The 16,325-nt window shown below is 41.0% G+C and overlaps 1 protein-coding gene across 2 annotated transcripts; it reads right to left on the bottom strand.

Moving 5' to 3' along the window:
- Nucleotides 1–590: 590 nt before the first annotated feature.
- SRSF1 (serine and arginine rich splicing factor 1) lies at nt 591–4,343 on the bottom strand. Of its 2 annotated transcripts, XR_015148336.1 has the most exons (5): nt 4,041–4,343; nt 3,443–3,627; nt 2,908–3,080; nt 2,026–2,705; nt 591–1,109 (listed from the first exon to the last, which is right to left on the bottom strand). XR_015148336.1 is itself a non-coding variant. In XM_086360833.1 (4 exons), exons 1-4 carry the CDS (start codon nt 4,232–4,234, stop codon nt 2,511–2,513), a joined length of 747 nt encoding a protein of 248 aa, XP_086216959.1. In that variant the 5' UTR covers nt 4,235–4,343; the 3' UTR covers nt 591–2,510. The 2 variants fall into 2 exon arrangements, 1 of the variants encoding a protein (XP_086216959.1); XM_086360833.1 differs by having other exon boundaries at nt 591–2,705.
- Nucleotides 4,344–16,325: the final 11,982 nt, after the last annotated feature.

Here is a 16,325-nt window from a genome sequence, read left to right as displayed (position 1 = left end):
TTTTGGATAGTAACTTTATGGTTAAGAAGAGTTCCAAGGCAAAATTCTAAAGAATGCCCGGCTTTTTATTAGCAATGATTCACTCAAATAAACAGTTAAATCTTCCAGTGGGCTATTCACATTTCAAACAGTAAATGTAATTTATGTTAATTATAATCTGTGCTGAATTTTAATACTTACCAATTTTTGAGATGAATTATTTTCATTGAGAAACTCAAATGCTAATAATACCAACATTCGCTAGTCATTACCTGATTTTACACAAAACTCTATGCTAATTACCAAAAATAAGCAGTATCCATACTTAGTCATTTTTAACCAAAGCTTTGAAGCTTATCCTCCAGAAACTAAATCACCCTTCATTTACCACATTACATACACAACTATCTTATTCTCACTTTTTATCTTCCCCGAAGACTTTTACAATGAACAATAAGAGATAACTAATACCATTTATTAGCAAATTCCTTTCAAGAACCTTTAATTTACTAACACAAACACAAAAATCAGAATCTTATCAGTTTTAAGTATTAACTGAGACTAGTCACCCAGTAAAAAAATCTTACAAGAGGAAAAAGGACAACCATGCATAGTTTTTTAAAAAATGTTTATTTTTTTCAAAGAAAAACGGCAACAGCCAATTGGAAACCTACTTATTCTTCAACTCCAATTTTGTTTTCTTTAAATTTAGAAGTGACTTACTGATTTACTATTTTAAACAAACCCCCCCTTTCCCCTTTAAATGTTTACCATCTACTCGTGCTGAATCCTTCCAAGGAGATTGCTCCAGCGTATATCTCCAGGTCCTCGCTTTGCTCCTTTTACCAAAAATGCAAAACACAATTCCATCGTGCATCTTAAGGGCTCCAATCGTCAAAAATAGGAAAAAAAAAATCTTTGGAATAGCCAATTAAGTTGAATAAAAAAAAAAAAAAAATCCACACGTATGCGGTTTGGTTGGGGCAGGAATCCACTCCTATGTTCCTGGTAATCTGATCCCGCTCCATGAATCCTTGTAATTCATCCTCCCTATCCTATCCACATTATGATTTGAATCCAATGATCCAGCTCCAAGGATTGGGATCCAGTGAGCCCTCTCCAATCCAAACCTTTATAACCAGCAAAACCAAAAAAGAGGAGGCAAAATGTTAGATACTGTAATCAAAAAAGGTTTCTGGGGAATGATGAGTTATGTCTGTCATCAGTTTAACAGATGTACATCAATAACTATCAAATTCCCCAAAACAAGTTTCTGAATGGTGTTCTGATAAATTTTAGAAACTTAATCATCATAGAGACTAATTGGAAGAAGCATTTTATATTTACAGTTCAACTGATAATGCCAACACTTGTTACTGTACAGCGTATTACAGGTTTTGTGGTTGCAAAAAGTTAAGTAGTTGAAAAGTTTACTGGTACTGCTACCCCCCTAAGTCTAAACTAAATCTAACGCTCCCATTTGTAATTTAATTTGTAAATTAAAAGTATTTTAAACATGAGTCAATTACAAATACTAGTTTAAAGGGGAAGGTGAGACTTAAAATTATTCCCAACTAGATTATCTACACCAATATGCTGGAATTCTATATTTTGCTTTCATTTTGTCTTTAAAAAATGAAGTAGCAACGCTATATCAGTCACACAGAGGACATGCAGATTTAGCAGTATTGATATTATACTCTATCTGGTTGGAATTAAAGACACCCTGTACCCACATGTACACCAACAGCAGGTCACACATTAACAGTTGTAACTAAGCATTATGACAAATTAGCCAGTTCTTCCCACATTAGTCCCTATTAAAACAAAAAAGGGAAGGGAGCAAAATAGTTACAAAATGGGCAATGTAATTTTGCCACAATTGCCAAGGTTTAAAGAGCAAAGCAATTGTAGCTAAAGGTAACTGCATAAGATGCTTACAAGTGTTTTATGGTAGATGTATACATAATCAATTTAAACCCTTGCCTTTTAGTATAAGGTCAATACTGCCAATTTCATCTGTGACAATAGCACTTGGAGTCATACCATTGCCTCCATTATTGATCTGATCCTCCTCAATCCTCCTTTTGACAATCCTAAAATGATTGAAATGTGCTCCACAATCCTTAATCCAAAGCATTCTTAATCCATCTCTTCAGATATGTCTACAGAAAGACACATGAAAAGCAAGATAAACATAAGAACTTCCCCAGGTAAGATAACCACAAACACCCCCAACATCCCAGTTCACACAAACCAGAGCAGAATAGACATTTACACAATATCACAGTCTGAAGAGCATGGAGAGTTAACTAAATTTAAACAATCCTGGCTATGACATCACTTAAAATACAATTTATCGACATGAGGGGAATGTAGATGTTAGGAGCAAGGGGTATTACACAAGAATGCAATTCAACACTTTAGCCCATTCTGAACAAAACAGTTGGAATTAAAAAATGAAAAGATTGTACTGAATAAAGGAAAACTGTATACAACATGGGTTCTACAAAAAAGTGTCACCAATCATCTTATGTACGAGAGCGAGATCTGCTATGACGGGGAGAATAGCGTGGTGATCCTCTGCTTCTCCTTGGGGAATAACTTCGACTCCTGCTGTTGCTTCTGCTACGGCTTCTGCTACGACTACGGCTTCGAGATCGAGATCTTCCATAACTTGGACTTCTGGGCCCATCAACTTTAACCCGGATGTAGGCAGTTTCTCCCTATTGAATAGACAGAACTTTCGATTGAAAGATCTAAGCTTTCACCTGTCTTCAGGCATGCTGAATGAATACAACGTATTTAAACCAGAGGCACTTTACTGGGTTTACTTGGACACCCTTGCCCGAATCTTACCTTCAAATTCCACAGTTAAGACCACTGTATCCAATTCTGGCCAATAAAAAGAATAAGTGTATAACCTACCTCATGAGATCTAAACTTAGTGTTATCCAGTTTTCGAACTGCATAGGTCATATCTTCTTTCCGTACAAACTCCACGACACCAGTGCCATCTCGGTAAACATCAGCATAACATACATCACCTGCTTCACGCATGTGATCCTTTAAATCCTGCCAGCTTCCACTTGGAGGCAGTCCTGAAAAAGATTTTTTTCAACAATTATTCTAGTATTTCACATAAAAGTTAAAATTTACATTAGAACCAAGACTACTTTAAAATTAATGATTAGTTTTAACATCCTAGGTTAAAGATTCAAAATTCTAGAATTAAAAGCCGCAAATTATTTGGAAAGTAACTTTCTTCATATTCTAGGCATTGCAATCTAATTCGCCAAATCTCAAATACAGTAATTCCTGGTTACTGAATTCATCCATGCGACTAAAATAATTTAAGACCTAGCATGAAAACTAGCATTTGTCAAACTGGTCATGCAAGGAAAGTTTAAAGTGTGGTATCTGTCCAAAAGTGACATCAACCCGCACGGAACGGTCAACTCACCAGAGACAACCACTCTGTTTTCAGAACGCCTGGATGGGGGGCCATAGCGGCCCCGGGGAGCCCCGCCACCTCCACCCCCGCCGCCGCCTCGGCCTGTACCACGGCCGCTTCGAGGAAACTCCACCCGCAGACGATATCCATCGTAATCATAGCCGTCGCGACCGTACACCGCGTCTTCCGCATCCCTGCGTGATTACAGAAAGCCGAAGGGTAAGAAAAAGGACCGGGAGGGGTGGCTAACTCCGTCGGGGAGCTCACAGAGCCCCGCACATGCGCACCGGGGGTGGAAGAGCCCACATGCGCTGCATAATAGCAACGGCCCCTCCCCCACCCAGAAGTACACCAGGCTCCCGACCACTACAGCAGCCCTCAGCGCCTCAGTTTCCCGCTCCGAGCCCGCGAGCCGGCTCTGGAGACGCCCGGGGGACCCAGTCACCAGAGAAGCCTCACCGCCTCGGCTCCTCGCTTCACTCGTGCACGGGCGATTCGTCTTGCTCCCAACCTCAGAGCCCAGGTCCCCATTCTCTCTAAGGCCTTGGAGCATTCCCCAACTACTCCAACCTATATCCTCAAGGCCGCAAGTCCCTGGCCGCCTCACCGCGGGTCCTCGAACTCAACGAAGGCGAAGGGCGGTCCTCCGCGGCGATTCTTCAGGTCGATGTCGCGGATAGCACCGTATTTGTAGAACACGTCCTCAATGTCCTTGGTTCGGATGTCTGGAGGTAAGTTCCCTACGTAGATGCGGCAGTCGTTGTTCCCTGCCGGGCCACGAATCACACCACCTCCCGACATGGCGGCGACGAAAAGCGCGGACTCGAGAACAGGCCTTCCCACCAAGCCTAGCGAACGGCAGAGCGAGCCCGCCGCGACACCACGTCTCCCGCGGCCCCTCCAAAATGGCGCCTTTATCAGCTCGGCGCACGGATATGGGGGGGAGGGAGGAAGAGAAGCGGGAGGAAGCAGCTATTCGATCTCACTGCGCACGCGCAAGAGCGTAACGGGTGTGCTGCGAAAGGGACGCTGGCACACGCGCGACGTCACCCTCCGCGCGAAGGGAAAAAAGTTCCCGCGTTCCCGTTGTGCCGAGAGCTTTGCAAAGGGACTGACCAGCCGTGTGGTAAAGATTTAGGGCAGAGCACTTGTAAAAGAGGGTTATTAATCTTGTCGAGTCCTAAAGAATAATCAATTTTCCCAGGAATAAGTCTCTTAAAGCAAAGGCGCTTTGGAAGGATTTTATGAAACCTAGCCTATAGCTTTATCCCACCATGCTCTGCGGTGTTAACGGCCTTGGGCGGGAAAGACGCCCCCGGGGGCGGAGTCAAAGGGGGAGGGACCGGGCGGTTGCTCCGGAAACGGGGGCGTCTTAGGAGACTGCGCCCAGTTCGGGACTCGGCGTTGTCTGTGATTCTGTGCGGAGGCAAGCCATCATTTTGTGTTTCCGCCCCGTCTCCTGTGAACCTGTGCGCTGCCTAGAGGAGTGTGTAATATAGGGGAACCGAGCTTAGATTCCTCAGATTCTACATCAAGTACCGTTCTACCTTCGGTTCAGCACAGAGCTTTGTATATATTTAATAACTACATTCAACATTGCTTGTGTTAGTGGCGGCGATTCCTGCTCTGACCAATCGGTGGTGGTACCACCTGGGACCCAGATCTCTGTTTCTTTTTTTCACCGCCTATTACTAGGCCCAACGCATCGGAAAGGTGCATTGAAGGTTGCAGAATGAATTGTGCCTGTTACTTCTCCATCCCTTTTCAAAGAACGAGAAAAAACACGCGCGCCTGCCTGTGTGTATGCAGAATCTTGAAGTTCCTTCCTTTTTTGAACTCATTAGCAGGCCTCTCAAGTAATATGAATGAGCCCAATGAACTTGTGAGAACTACTGTGGCCGCTGAAGACCACAGTTGCTGCTCTGGACTGATCTGCTAGTGTACTGGTCTAGGGAGATTAGGACTTCCTACATTTTTTCCTATAGAGACATCTATCTGAAACCTGGATTTTTATATGAAATGCTGGGACCTTAAATTATTAGTGATGAATTCAAGTTAAAACAACAAATCTGCAGTCAATAAATATGCTAAAACAGATCTGCATCCTAAGTGTAAGGATGATTTTCTTCAGTTGATGTATTTATTTGTAACAGTCCGTCTCCTCAGGGATGTAAGGCAGTTTATAAAGATACTATAAAACATTATTAAAACTAGGTGGAGAAATCTAGGTGCCTTTGAAATTAAAAAAAAAAAGATTGTTTAGAAGTCATGTTTTTAGTTCTGTAAGTTGATTGAATATATTTTAGTAAATGTTTCTCAGTAATTCCAAAATACAAATTTAATTTGCTCTTCAGCAGATCCATGGAGGATCTTTGGTAGTCCTTAAAAATTTCTGTGATAGTTGACAAAATTTTGTGTATGTGTGTGTGTACTTTTTTGTCTGTCCTTTAAATCATCCTTCATTGACATATTTTATCTATTGCCTTTTTATTTTTTAAATACTTATCTATTTTTAGTTGGGTGATGATTGGTTTATAATATTGGTTTGATTTCTGTCATACATCGACATGAATTAACCATAGGTGTATACTTGTCTCCTCCCTCTTGAATCTCCCTTCTACCCAGTCCCACCCCTCTAGGTTATTACAGAGTCCTGGTTTGAGTTCCCTGGGTCTTATAGTAAATTCCCATTGGCTCTCAATTTACATATGTTAGTATATATTCATCCATGCTACTATCTCCATTTATTTCACCCTCTCCCTCATCTCCTCACCCTTGTCCATAAGTTTGTTCTCTATGTCTGCGTCTCCATAGCTGCTCTGCAAACAGATTTATCAGTACCGTCCTTTTAGATTCCATATATGTGTGTTAATATACAATATTTGTTTTTCTCTTTCTTAGTTACTTAACTCTGTATAATAGGTTCTAGGTTCATCCACCTCATTAAAACTGACTCAAATGCCTTCACTGACATATTTTTAAACTGGGCTTGTAATTTAGAAAGAGAAGACCCTGGGAATTCCCTGGCAGTCCAGTGGTTAGGACTCCAGCTTCCACTGCAGGGGGCACTGGATTCATCCCTGATTGGGAAATTAAGATCCCAAATGCCAAGGCGTGACCAAAAAAGAGAGCGAGAAGACCCTGATAATTTTTAAAATGAGAAGCTGACCAAAAGGGACACTGTTTCAACAGATGTACTCAATAGTTATTTACTGAACACAGTTTCTTTCTAACTTTATCCATCCATTTATGATTATACAGGTTGATTTTCTGTTGATTAATGTTAATCAGTAATAACTGCAGTGATTTAAACATAGGTGCTTTTAATTTCAGGTATTTTAATTCCAGAAAATAAGAAAGCCACAAATTTAATTTGATTTGTTTTCATCCAGTTTGGTGGCTCAGATTGTAAAGCATCTGCCCGCAACGCAGGAGACCCGGGTTGGATTCCTGGGTTGGGAAGATCCCTTGGAGAAGGAAATGGCAACCCACTCCAGTAGTCTTGCCTGGAAAATCCCATGGACAGAGGACCCTGGTAGGCTACAGTCCATGGGGTCACAAAGAGTCAGACACGACTGAGCGACTTCCCTTTCTTTTCTTTCTGTCCAATTTAATGCAGTCATTTCTGATTTTGTTCAGTTTAGAGAAATACAAAGTAGAATTTAATAGAGTGAATAGAACATTCTTGTTTCTTTATTGGCCTGTTGTATTTGAGTAACCAAATTATAGGTTCTGAGGTCTATGACCAAGGTCATGGATGGCTGTTTATCAAGGTCTCCCAGGATGATACTAGCTTGGAGATTATTACATTAAGAGTGTGATCTTATACTATCAGTGTCCCAGAGTTTTCTGGCATGCTTTAGTCCAGAAGAGTAAAAAACAAGAAAGCAAGTAAACCAAACCATTTGTTCATTTGTTGGTGGCAGAGGGTGAAGCAGATTGATTTTTGGTAACGGGGATGATCAGATTGTACATGCCAAGAAAACACTTCGTCAGCTCTAGAAAGCAAGTCAGGAAGTTTCATAAGTAAGTGAGGAATCAAAACAAAATGAGGTGGATCATTTTGAGAGAGAGTTCATTCAGATCCTGGTGAAACCTGATAAAGGATTCCTGTCCCACGACCAAGTGTGCCTATTCAAATACAGGAAAAATCATACCCTCTAGATCTCTTGCCGGAATAGCGCTGCATAAAGACTGGCAGTTCTCTTTCTGTAGCAAACTTTCTTTGAACAGTGTACTAGGCAATTGATTCGAGTTTACTGACCAAATGATAGCCACTTCATTTTGCCTCCTGAATTACATCCTCATCTTAATTAGGGGTTTAGAGTGTTTCCAAACTTCTCAGTTACACATTCACAGACAGTTTTATGGATTGCTCCCATAACCAGCTAATTTATTAAGTATGGATTTTACCATTTTAATTCTCAGAAGCTGCCTTATTTTCAACACTGTTGGTGTATATGTAAAGTTACTTCTTCAAAAAGAAACTCTAAATGCTTTCGATTCAATCCAGTAAGTATAAAGTAGTGTCAGCACTGTACTGTACCCTGGAAATAATTACTTGGGGGGAGAAAAGGAAAAGAAATTCAAAGAGTTAGTTACTGTAAGGGTTGAGATCACAAAACCTAATTTTTCAGTGATTTTCCTAATTCATAAAACTATACCTATGATGATAGTTATGTAACTCTGAACATATACCCCAAATCATTGAATTATAGAAGTAAAGCAAGTGAATTTTATGATGTGTGTGTGTGTGTGTAAGTTGCTCAGTCGTGTCAGACTCTTTGCAACCCCATGGATTGCAGCCTTTCAGGCTACTCTGTCCATGGAATTCTCCAGGCAAGAATACTGGAGTGGGTTGCCATTTCCTTCTCCAGGGGATCTTCCCAACCCAGGGATCAAACTCAGGTCTCCTGCATTGCAGGCAGATTCTTTACCATCTGAACCACCAGGGAATTTTATGGTATGTAAATTATAACTCGATAAAAATTTTTTAAATGACTGGGAAAAAAAATATCTTCACAATCAGCAAGATCTCTAGTACCATTGCTCTTCAGTTCAGTTCAGTTCAGTCGCTCAGTCGTGTCCGACTCTTTGTGACCCCATGAATCGCAGCACGCCAGGCCTCCCTGTCCATCACCAACTCCCGGAGTTCACTGAGACTCACGTCCATCGAGTCAGTGATGCCATCCAGCCATTTCATCCTCTGTCGTCCCCTTCTCCTCCTGCCCCCAATCCCTCCAGCATCGGAGTCTTTTCCATTGAGTCAACTCTTCGCGTGAGGTGGACAAAGTACTGGAGTTTCAGCTTTAGCATCATTCCTTCCAAAGAAATCCTAGGGCTGATCTTCAGAATGGACTGGTTGGATCTCCTTGCAGTCCAAGGGACTCTCAAGAGTCTTCTCCAACACCACAGTTCAAAAGCATCAATTCTTGGGAGCTCAGCCTTCTTCACAGTCCAACTCTCACATCCATACATGACCACAGGAAAAACCATAGCCTTGACTGGACAGACCTTTGTTGGCAAAGTAATGTCTCTGCTTTTCAATATGCTATCTAGGTTGGTCACAACTTTCCTTCCAAGGAGTAAGCGTCTTTTAATTTCATGGCTTGGAGGAGTTCCGAGGTAATTTGTGTTGAAATATGTCTTCCCTAATCTGGAAGTTCTGTTTTCAGTATTTGTATGTCAATCCCTACTGTCGTTTCTGGAGATATATGTTCATTTTACTAGGTAAGAAGAGACAAAGTTTAGGAATACTTGATTCCATGAATAGCAGTTGCCTCCAGAAACTGCTCACCTGAATCATTCGCTGTTCCCTTGCTCTCCTTGTTTTAGTGACTAATATTCTCTGAAAAAAGAAAAAAACAATAGTATCTCTTTTTATTTCATTTATATTTGTCTCATCTTCTCTAGTAAACTATGTTGACAGATTTCTGTTATAATTCACTTTATTACCAGTAAATTTGCTGTTAAAATGAATATTATTGACTTTTTACTGACTGTTCTTTGAACAAACTGGGACTTTAGATGAGGAGTATGTTGTTTCTATGGAAACTGTATCGTGTTTCTGTCAGTGGATAGACACATGGGTACAGTTGTTTTTCATTTCACAGTGTAGTAATGATGGCCGCTTTTCAAGCCCAAATAAACCATCTTAATAATACAGTCCCGGTAATCTTATTTTAGGACTGACCGTTCTCATTCTTTGATTCTTCTTGTTTTGTTTTTGGCTAATTCTGCCCATCTTCATTGTCACATTATGGATAACAATAGTATATGTTTGTGCTGGAAAACAGCTCTTAGAATGATCCGTTACAAAGAGATGTATCTTTGTACATGTATTTCATGTATTTCACCATGTCTCCCTTTTCCAATTAATACTATTGTTATTCCCTCTCCTTCGCTTCCTGCTTAGTTCTTTCTCTTAAAACATTAAAACTCCAGTTCATCATATTGTATATATCTTAATTGGAATAAATAGTTGTTTTAAGAATTGTAATGAAAATATAGCAGATGTGCTTTATTTGCTAAAAATGCTACCTTTTTGCCAGTTTTGTATTAATAGTGTGAGTCCTATATAAGTGTTAGCTATTAGTAGTAGAAGTAATGATGGTGTTATATGTTAATACTATTGTCTAGTATGTTAGAATAATTTCAATAAAAATTGTATTTGAAGCTTTGAGAATGTGACTTTTTTCCCCCCCTTTATTGGTTTAAAAGATTATCTGAAAACTCTCAGAATTACTTTGCTAAATTTGCTTGCAGAGTTCAGTAGTTGCAGCATAAAATACATGGCCCACAAGCCTAAAATACCTGGCTCTTTACAGGAAAAGTTCCTTCCAGCTTCTGGCCAAGAGAGAAAAACCTGCTTTTGTAATTCTTGCTTAAACCTAATTTAAAAATTCAGTTTTGTCATGTTCTCTCTCTCTCGTAGGTGTTTTTGATGGGTAATATCTTGAGTTGTAAGCATAAGAAATACACTTTTTCAAGTGATATGTTGCTTACACACACATGCTTCAGCAACCATTAGTACAGTTTAATGCTAAGGTGCCCTGTCAGCTTGCCCAGCTGAGAAGAGGAGGCCCTGCTCTGCTTGAACTGCATTTTTTTGTTGTCTCATTGACTCAAAATTGCTTGTTGTAAGAGTTCAGGTAATTGTTCTTGCATTGAAATAATGTTGCATGCAAAGAGCCCATAACAGGTTTTGTTCTAAGTAAGTATTACTGTCTACTCACTGTTTCATTTGTAGATGAAATTTCCAAAATCTGTGGATTGTATTCCCCAGTTCTGGGAACCCAGCAGCTCTCAGGCTGCTGCTGGTACCACCAGTGAGGCCCCAGAGGACTGCTCGCTGTGGATACCTGTGTAGTCCTTCCATGTCTGGTTCCAGCCTGCATCCATGTGGTCAGGAGCTCACCAACTGCAGTTCCTTCCAAGTCAATTTCTACTCTTTGTAGAATCCAGGTTCCAGGGAGGAAGATTTCTTTCCCTTGATTCAAAATCTCCATTTCCTATCTTGGGATTTATCTTTTATATAAGATGATTGAGAATGAGAATGTTTTCTTTTAAAGGAATTTCCTCTCTTTTCTGCAGGAGGATAACTTCTCCCTCTGCCTCCAATGTTTATGGGCAAACATTGATGTATTTTCCAAAGTCTGGATTGTTCACAGTTAATAACACATGTAGCATGTTCTCACTGCATAGTCAAGGTTCTCACCTCATCAGCCAAACATGGTCCAGTACATTTTTCTTTTTCTAGTTTCTAGTTCTAGTAAGTGATGAAAAACAAGCGTGAATACCTTTATGTGGTCTCGTAGGTCTCAGTTTCTGGTACAGTACAAGCCACAGCTTAAACAAACATATACACATCCCTGCAAAAACATCTACATCCATATAGAGATAAGTATTTTTATCTATATGTTCCTAATTCCCCATAGTAATTTTGCAGTGGTAAAGCATATCTTTGCTAAAAACAATGATTTATATGCCCAACTAATAATATTCAGCTTCTCAGTCTAAAATATCTGCAGTCAGGAAAGAGCTTTCTTTATAATTTTTCCCAGGTAAGTAGGTGTTATTTTAAATTTGTGCAACTGGAGAGCCCTATTAAGTAGGCTTCCTAACACAAAAGAGAAGAAATAGTCTAAAGTATTATTCATATTTTCCACCTTTGTAGATATACTAACTGCTTATCTCCTTAAACTATGTTTTCCTAGTTCAACTAAATCCAGATTTTAAAAAAAAAATTATAGGCATTTCTGTTAATGTTTTATCAAGTCACATTTCTTGAACTTTTGTTATAAATTTGTGGTTTGTGAGACTTCGGTGGTGGTCCAGTGGTTAAGAATCTGCCTTGCTGTGCTGGAGATGTGGGTTCAATCCCTGGTCAAGGAACTAAGATTCCACATGACTTGGGGCAATTAAGCCCATGCGCCACCAACTAGTGAAACCTGAGCGCCCTACAGCTCATACTCTGCAACGAGAGAAGCCACCACAACTAGAGACAAGCTCCTCCTCGCCACAGCTTGAGAAAGCTGAGTGCAGCAACAAAGACCCAGTGCAGCCAAAAATGAATGAATGCATGAGTAAATAAAGGCTTCCTTTAGAAAAAAAATATTGCTTTGCAAGTCCACTTGTGAATATTTGAGGCTCCAGTTACAGTTCCCATCTGACAGTGTACTCTTAAGATTCTCTAATTGCCCTTAAGAGAATATAATTGTCTCTCCCCAGTCAAGGAGACTGTCTCTCAACCTCCCTGACTTTGAAATTCCACACAATTAGCCCCCTTTTGATATGAGCTATAAACAGGGCTAGACCAAGCTAATTACTACCCCCAAAATAGCAGAAACATTACTTTGCCAACAAAGGTCCGTCTAGTCAAGGCTATGGTTTTTCCAGTGGTCATGTATGGATGTGAGAGTTGGACTGTGAAGAAAGCTGAGCACCGAAGAATTGATGCTTTTGAACTATGGTGTTGGAGAAGACTCTTGAGAGTCCCTTGGACTGCAAGGAGATCCAACCAGTCCATTCTGAAGGAGATCAGCCCTGGGATTTCTTTGGAAGGAATGATGCTAAAGCTGAAACTCCAGTACTTTGTCTACCTCATGCGAAGAGTTGACTCATTGGAAAAGACTGTGATGCTGGGAGGGATTGAGGGCAGGAGGAGAAGGGGACGACAGAGGATGAGATGGCTGGATGGCATCACTGACTCGATGGACGTGAGTCTGAGTGAACTCTGGGAGTTGGTGATGGACAGGGAGGCCTGGCGTGCTGCGATTCATGGGGTGGCAAAGAGTCAGACACGACTGAGCGACTGAACTGAACTGAAATAGCTTATAATTTGGTGTGCCTTCAAACTGATGTTCTTAGGTGTTTTTGCACCAATTTGTATGCAACAATTAGAATACCAAAGCCATGCATGCCCTGGCAGACTCATGGTCTTCCCTGCAGAGCTTCAAGCACTTTTGAGGTCTTAAATAAAAGAAAGTACTTGTTTGGGGATGGCATAAAGTAATAGAGGCTCTCACTAAGCATGATTTGCACTGTACCATGTTATTAAAGTGGTTTTTAAAGCTTACACCACTATATTTAAAAATACCTGTACCAACCAACCTCTGTTAAGTAATGCTCCAATAATAAAATAACCCCCCAGATCTCAGTGGCTTAACAAAATAGCCAAGGATTACTTCCTGCTTATGTTACTTGTTGGCAACCAGGGGTCGGCAGAGGCACTTCCCTGCATATTTTATCCTGGAATCCAGCAATCCAGTGCACTGGAAAGATAAGCTTTGAATAAGATGGATTTTTGTTCAAATCTCCTATACCATTTACTACCTGTGTGGTCTTGCATAACTCCCTTAACCTATTTAAGCCTCTGTTTCTTCATATATAAAATAGGGGGATAATAATATTTTGGGGATTGTGAAGATTAAATGAAACAATGTGGGAATCAACTAGCAGTAGAGTGCTCTGCCCACAGAGGTGTTCAATAATTAACAACTTATTCAGGCTCTAAACGCCTATGAGCTTGGATTTTCTGGTTCAGGTGTTTGTCCACTTCGCTCCTCTTTGAGAGAAGGAAGAAATGAAACTCAGGTAAGTCTGTTTTGTGACTAACTTGATATTTTGGATGGATAGCTTAGAAAAGAAGATTGGAAGTCTTGCCTAAATTAGATTTTTGCTTTTGAGAGAGAAGGTCTGGTCTATGCAGCAAAGAAGTTGAGGAATCCTCCCCGTGGATCATGTAGGGAAAAGAAGGATGCAGCCATGCAGGATGCAGCCTCTGTTGTCGCTGTTTAGTCACAAAGTCGTCTGACTCTTTGCAACCCCATGGACTCTTGCACGCCAGGCTCCTCTGTCCTTCACTGTCTCCCGGAGTTTGCTCAAACTCATGTTCACTCAGTCAGTGATGCCGTCCAACTATCTCTTCCTCTGTTGCCCCCTTCTCCTCCTGCCCTCAATCTTTCCCAGCATCAGGGTCTTTTCCAATGAGTCAGTTCTTCACATCAGGTAGCCAAAGTATTGGAGTTTCAGCTTCAGCACCAGTCCTTCCAATGAATATTCAAGACTGATTTCCTTTAGGATGGACTGGTTGGATCTCCTTGCAGTTCAAGGGACTTTCAAGAGTCTTCTCCAGCACCACAGTTCAAAAGCATCAATTTTTCAGCGTTCAGCCTTCTTTATGGCCCAACTCTCACATCCATACATAGCTACTGGGAAAACCATAGCTTTGACTAGACAGACCTTTGTTGTCAAAGTGATGTCTCTGCTTTTTAATATGCTGTCTAGGTTGGTCGTAGCTTTTCTTTCAAGAAGTAAGCGTTTTAATTTGTGGCTGCAGTCACCATCCACAGTGATTTTGGAGCCCAAGAAAATAAAATCTGTCACTGTTACTGCTTTTTCTCCATCTATTTGCCATGAAGTGATGGGACCAGATGCCATGATCTTTGTTTTTTGAATGTTGTGTTTTAAGCCATCTTTTCCACTCTCTTCAAGAGGCTCTTGAGTTCTTCTTTGCTTTATGCCATTAGGGCGGTGTCATTTGTATATCTGAGGTTACTGTTATTTCTCTCAGCAATCTTGATTCCAGCTTGTGATTCATCCAGCCCAGCACTTCACATGATGTCCTCTGCATATAAGTTATATAAGCAGGGTGACAGTATACAACCTTGACATACCCCTTTCCCAATTTTGAACCAGTCAATTGTTCCATGTCTAGTTCTGTCAATTCTTGACTTGCATACAGGTTTCTCAGGAGACATGCCAGGTGGTCTGGTATTCCCATCACTTAAGAATTTTTCAGTTTGTTGTGATCCACGCAAAGACTTTAGCATAGTCAATGGAGCATCAGTTCAGTTCAGTTCAAACGCTCAGTCGTGTCTGACTCTTTGCCACCCCATGAATCGCAACACGCCAGGCCTCCCTGTCCATCACCAACTCCCGGAGTTCACTCAGACTCACGTCCATCGAGTCAGTGATGCTATCCAGCCATCGCATCCTCTGTCGTCCCCTTTTCCTCCTGCCCCCAATCCCTCCCAACATCTGAGTCTTTTCCAATGAGTCAACTCTTCGCATGAGGTGGCCAAAGTACTGGAGTTTCAGCTTTAGCATCATTCCCTCCAAAGAAATCCCAGGGCTGATCTCCTTCAGAATGGACTGGTTGGATCTCCTTGCAGTCCAAGGGACTCTTAAGAGTCTTCTCCAGCACCACAGTTCAAAAGCATCAATTCTTCGGCGCTCAGCCTTCTTCACAGTCCAACTCTCACATCCATACATGACCACAGGAAAAACCATAGCCTTGACTAGACGGACCTTTGTTGGCAAAGTAATGTCTCTGCTTTTGAATATGCTATCTAGGTTGGTCATAACTTTCCTTCCAAGGTGTAAGCGTCTTTTAATTTCATGGCTGCAGTCACCATCTGCAATGATTTTGGAGCCCCAAAAAGTAAAGTCTGACACTGTTTCCATTGTTTCCCCATCTATTTCCCATGAAGCGATGGGACCGGATGCCATGATCTTCATTTTCTGAATGTTGAGCTTTAAGCCAACTTTTTCACTCTCCACTTTCACTTTCATCAAGAGGCTTTTTAGGAAAAAAAAAAAAAAGAGGCTTTTTAGTTCCTCTTTACTTTCTGCCATAAGGGTGGTGTCATCTGCATATCTGAGGTTATTAATATTTCTCCCGGCAATCTTGATTCCAGCTTGTGTTTCTTCCAGTCCAGTATTTCTCATGATGTACTCTGCATATAAGTTAAATAAGCAGGGTGACAATATACAGCCTTGACATACTCCTTTTCCTATTTGGAACCAGTCTGTTGTTCCATGTCCAGTTCTAAGTGTTGCTTCCTGACCTGCATACAGATTTCTCAAGAGGCAGGTCAGGTGGTCTGGGATTCCCATCTCTTTCAGAATTTCCCACAGTTTATTGTGATCCACACAGTCAAAGGCTTTGGCATAGTCAATAAAGCAGAAATACATGTTTTTCTGGAACTCTTTTGCTTTTTCCATGATCCAGTGGATGTTGGCAATTTGATCTCTGGTTCCTCTGCCTTTTCTAAAACCACCTTGAATATCTGGAAGTTCACGGTTCACATATTGCTGAAGCCTGGCTTGGAGAATTTTGAGCATTACTTTACTTGCGTGTGAGATGAGTGCAATTGTGCAATAGTTTGAGCATTCTTTGGCATTGCCTTTCTTTGGGATTGGAATGAAAACGGACCTTTTCCAGTCCTGTGGCCACTGCTGAGTTTTCCAAATTTGCTGGCATATTGAGTGCAGCACTTTCACAGCATCATCTTTCAGGATTTGAAATGGAGCATGGGTAGATGCTATGCTTGAAGCCTAGCTTGAAGGATTTTGAGCGCTACCTTGCTAGCGTGTGAGATGAGTGCAA

Source organism: Bos grunniens, chromosome 19, assembly GCF_055505025.1.
Source record: "Bos grunniens cultivar Pamir isolate PY7600 chromosome 19, Bosgru_T2T1.0, whole genome shotgun sequence".
Classification (NCBI taxonomy): Eukaryota; Metazoa; Chordata; class Mammalia; order Artiodactyla; family Bovidae; genus Bos; species Bos grunniens.
This window is presented reverse-complemented; position numbering and strand designations above follow the sequence as displayed.

Coding starts and splice junctions, on each gene's coding strand:
- SRSF1 (XM_086360833.1), bottom strand. CDS start 4,234: ATGTCGGGAGGTGGTGTGATTCGTGGCCCGGCAGGGAACAACGACTGC. Junction 3,628..4,040: donor GTTGAGTTCGAGGACCCGCG/GTGAGGCGGCCA, acceptor GTAATCACGCAG/GGATGCGGAAGACGCGGTGT. Junction 3,081..3,442: donor AAACAGAGTGGTTGTCTCTG/GTGAGTTGACCG, acceptor AATCTTTTTCAG/GACTGCCTCCAAGTGGAAGC.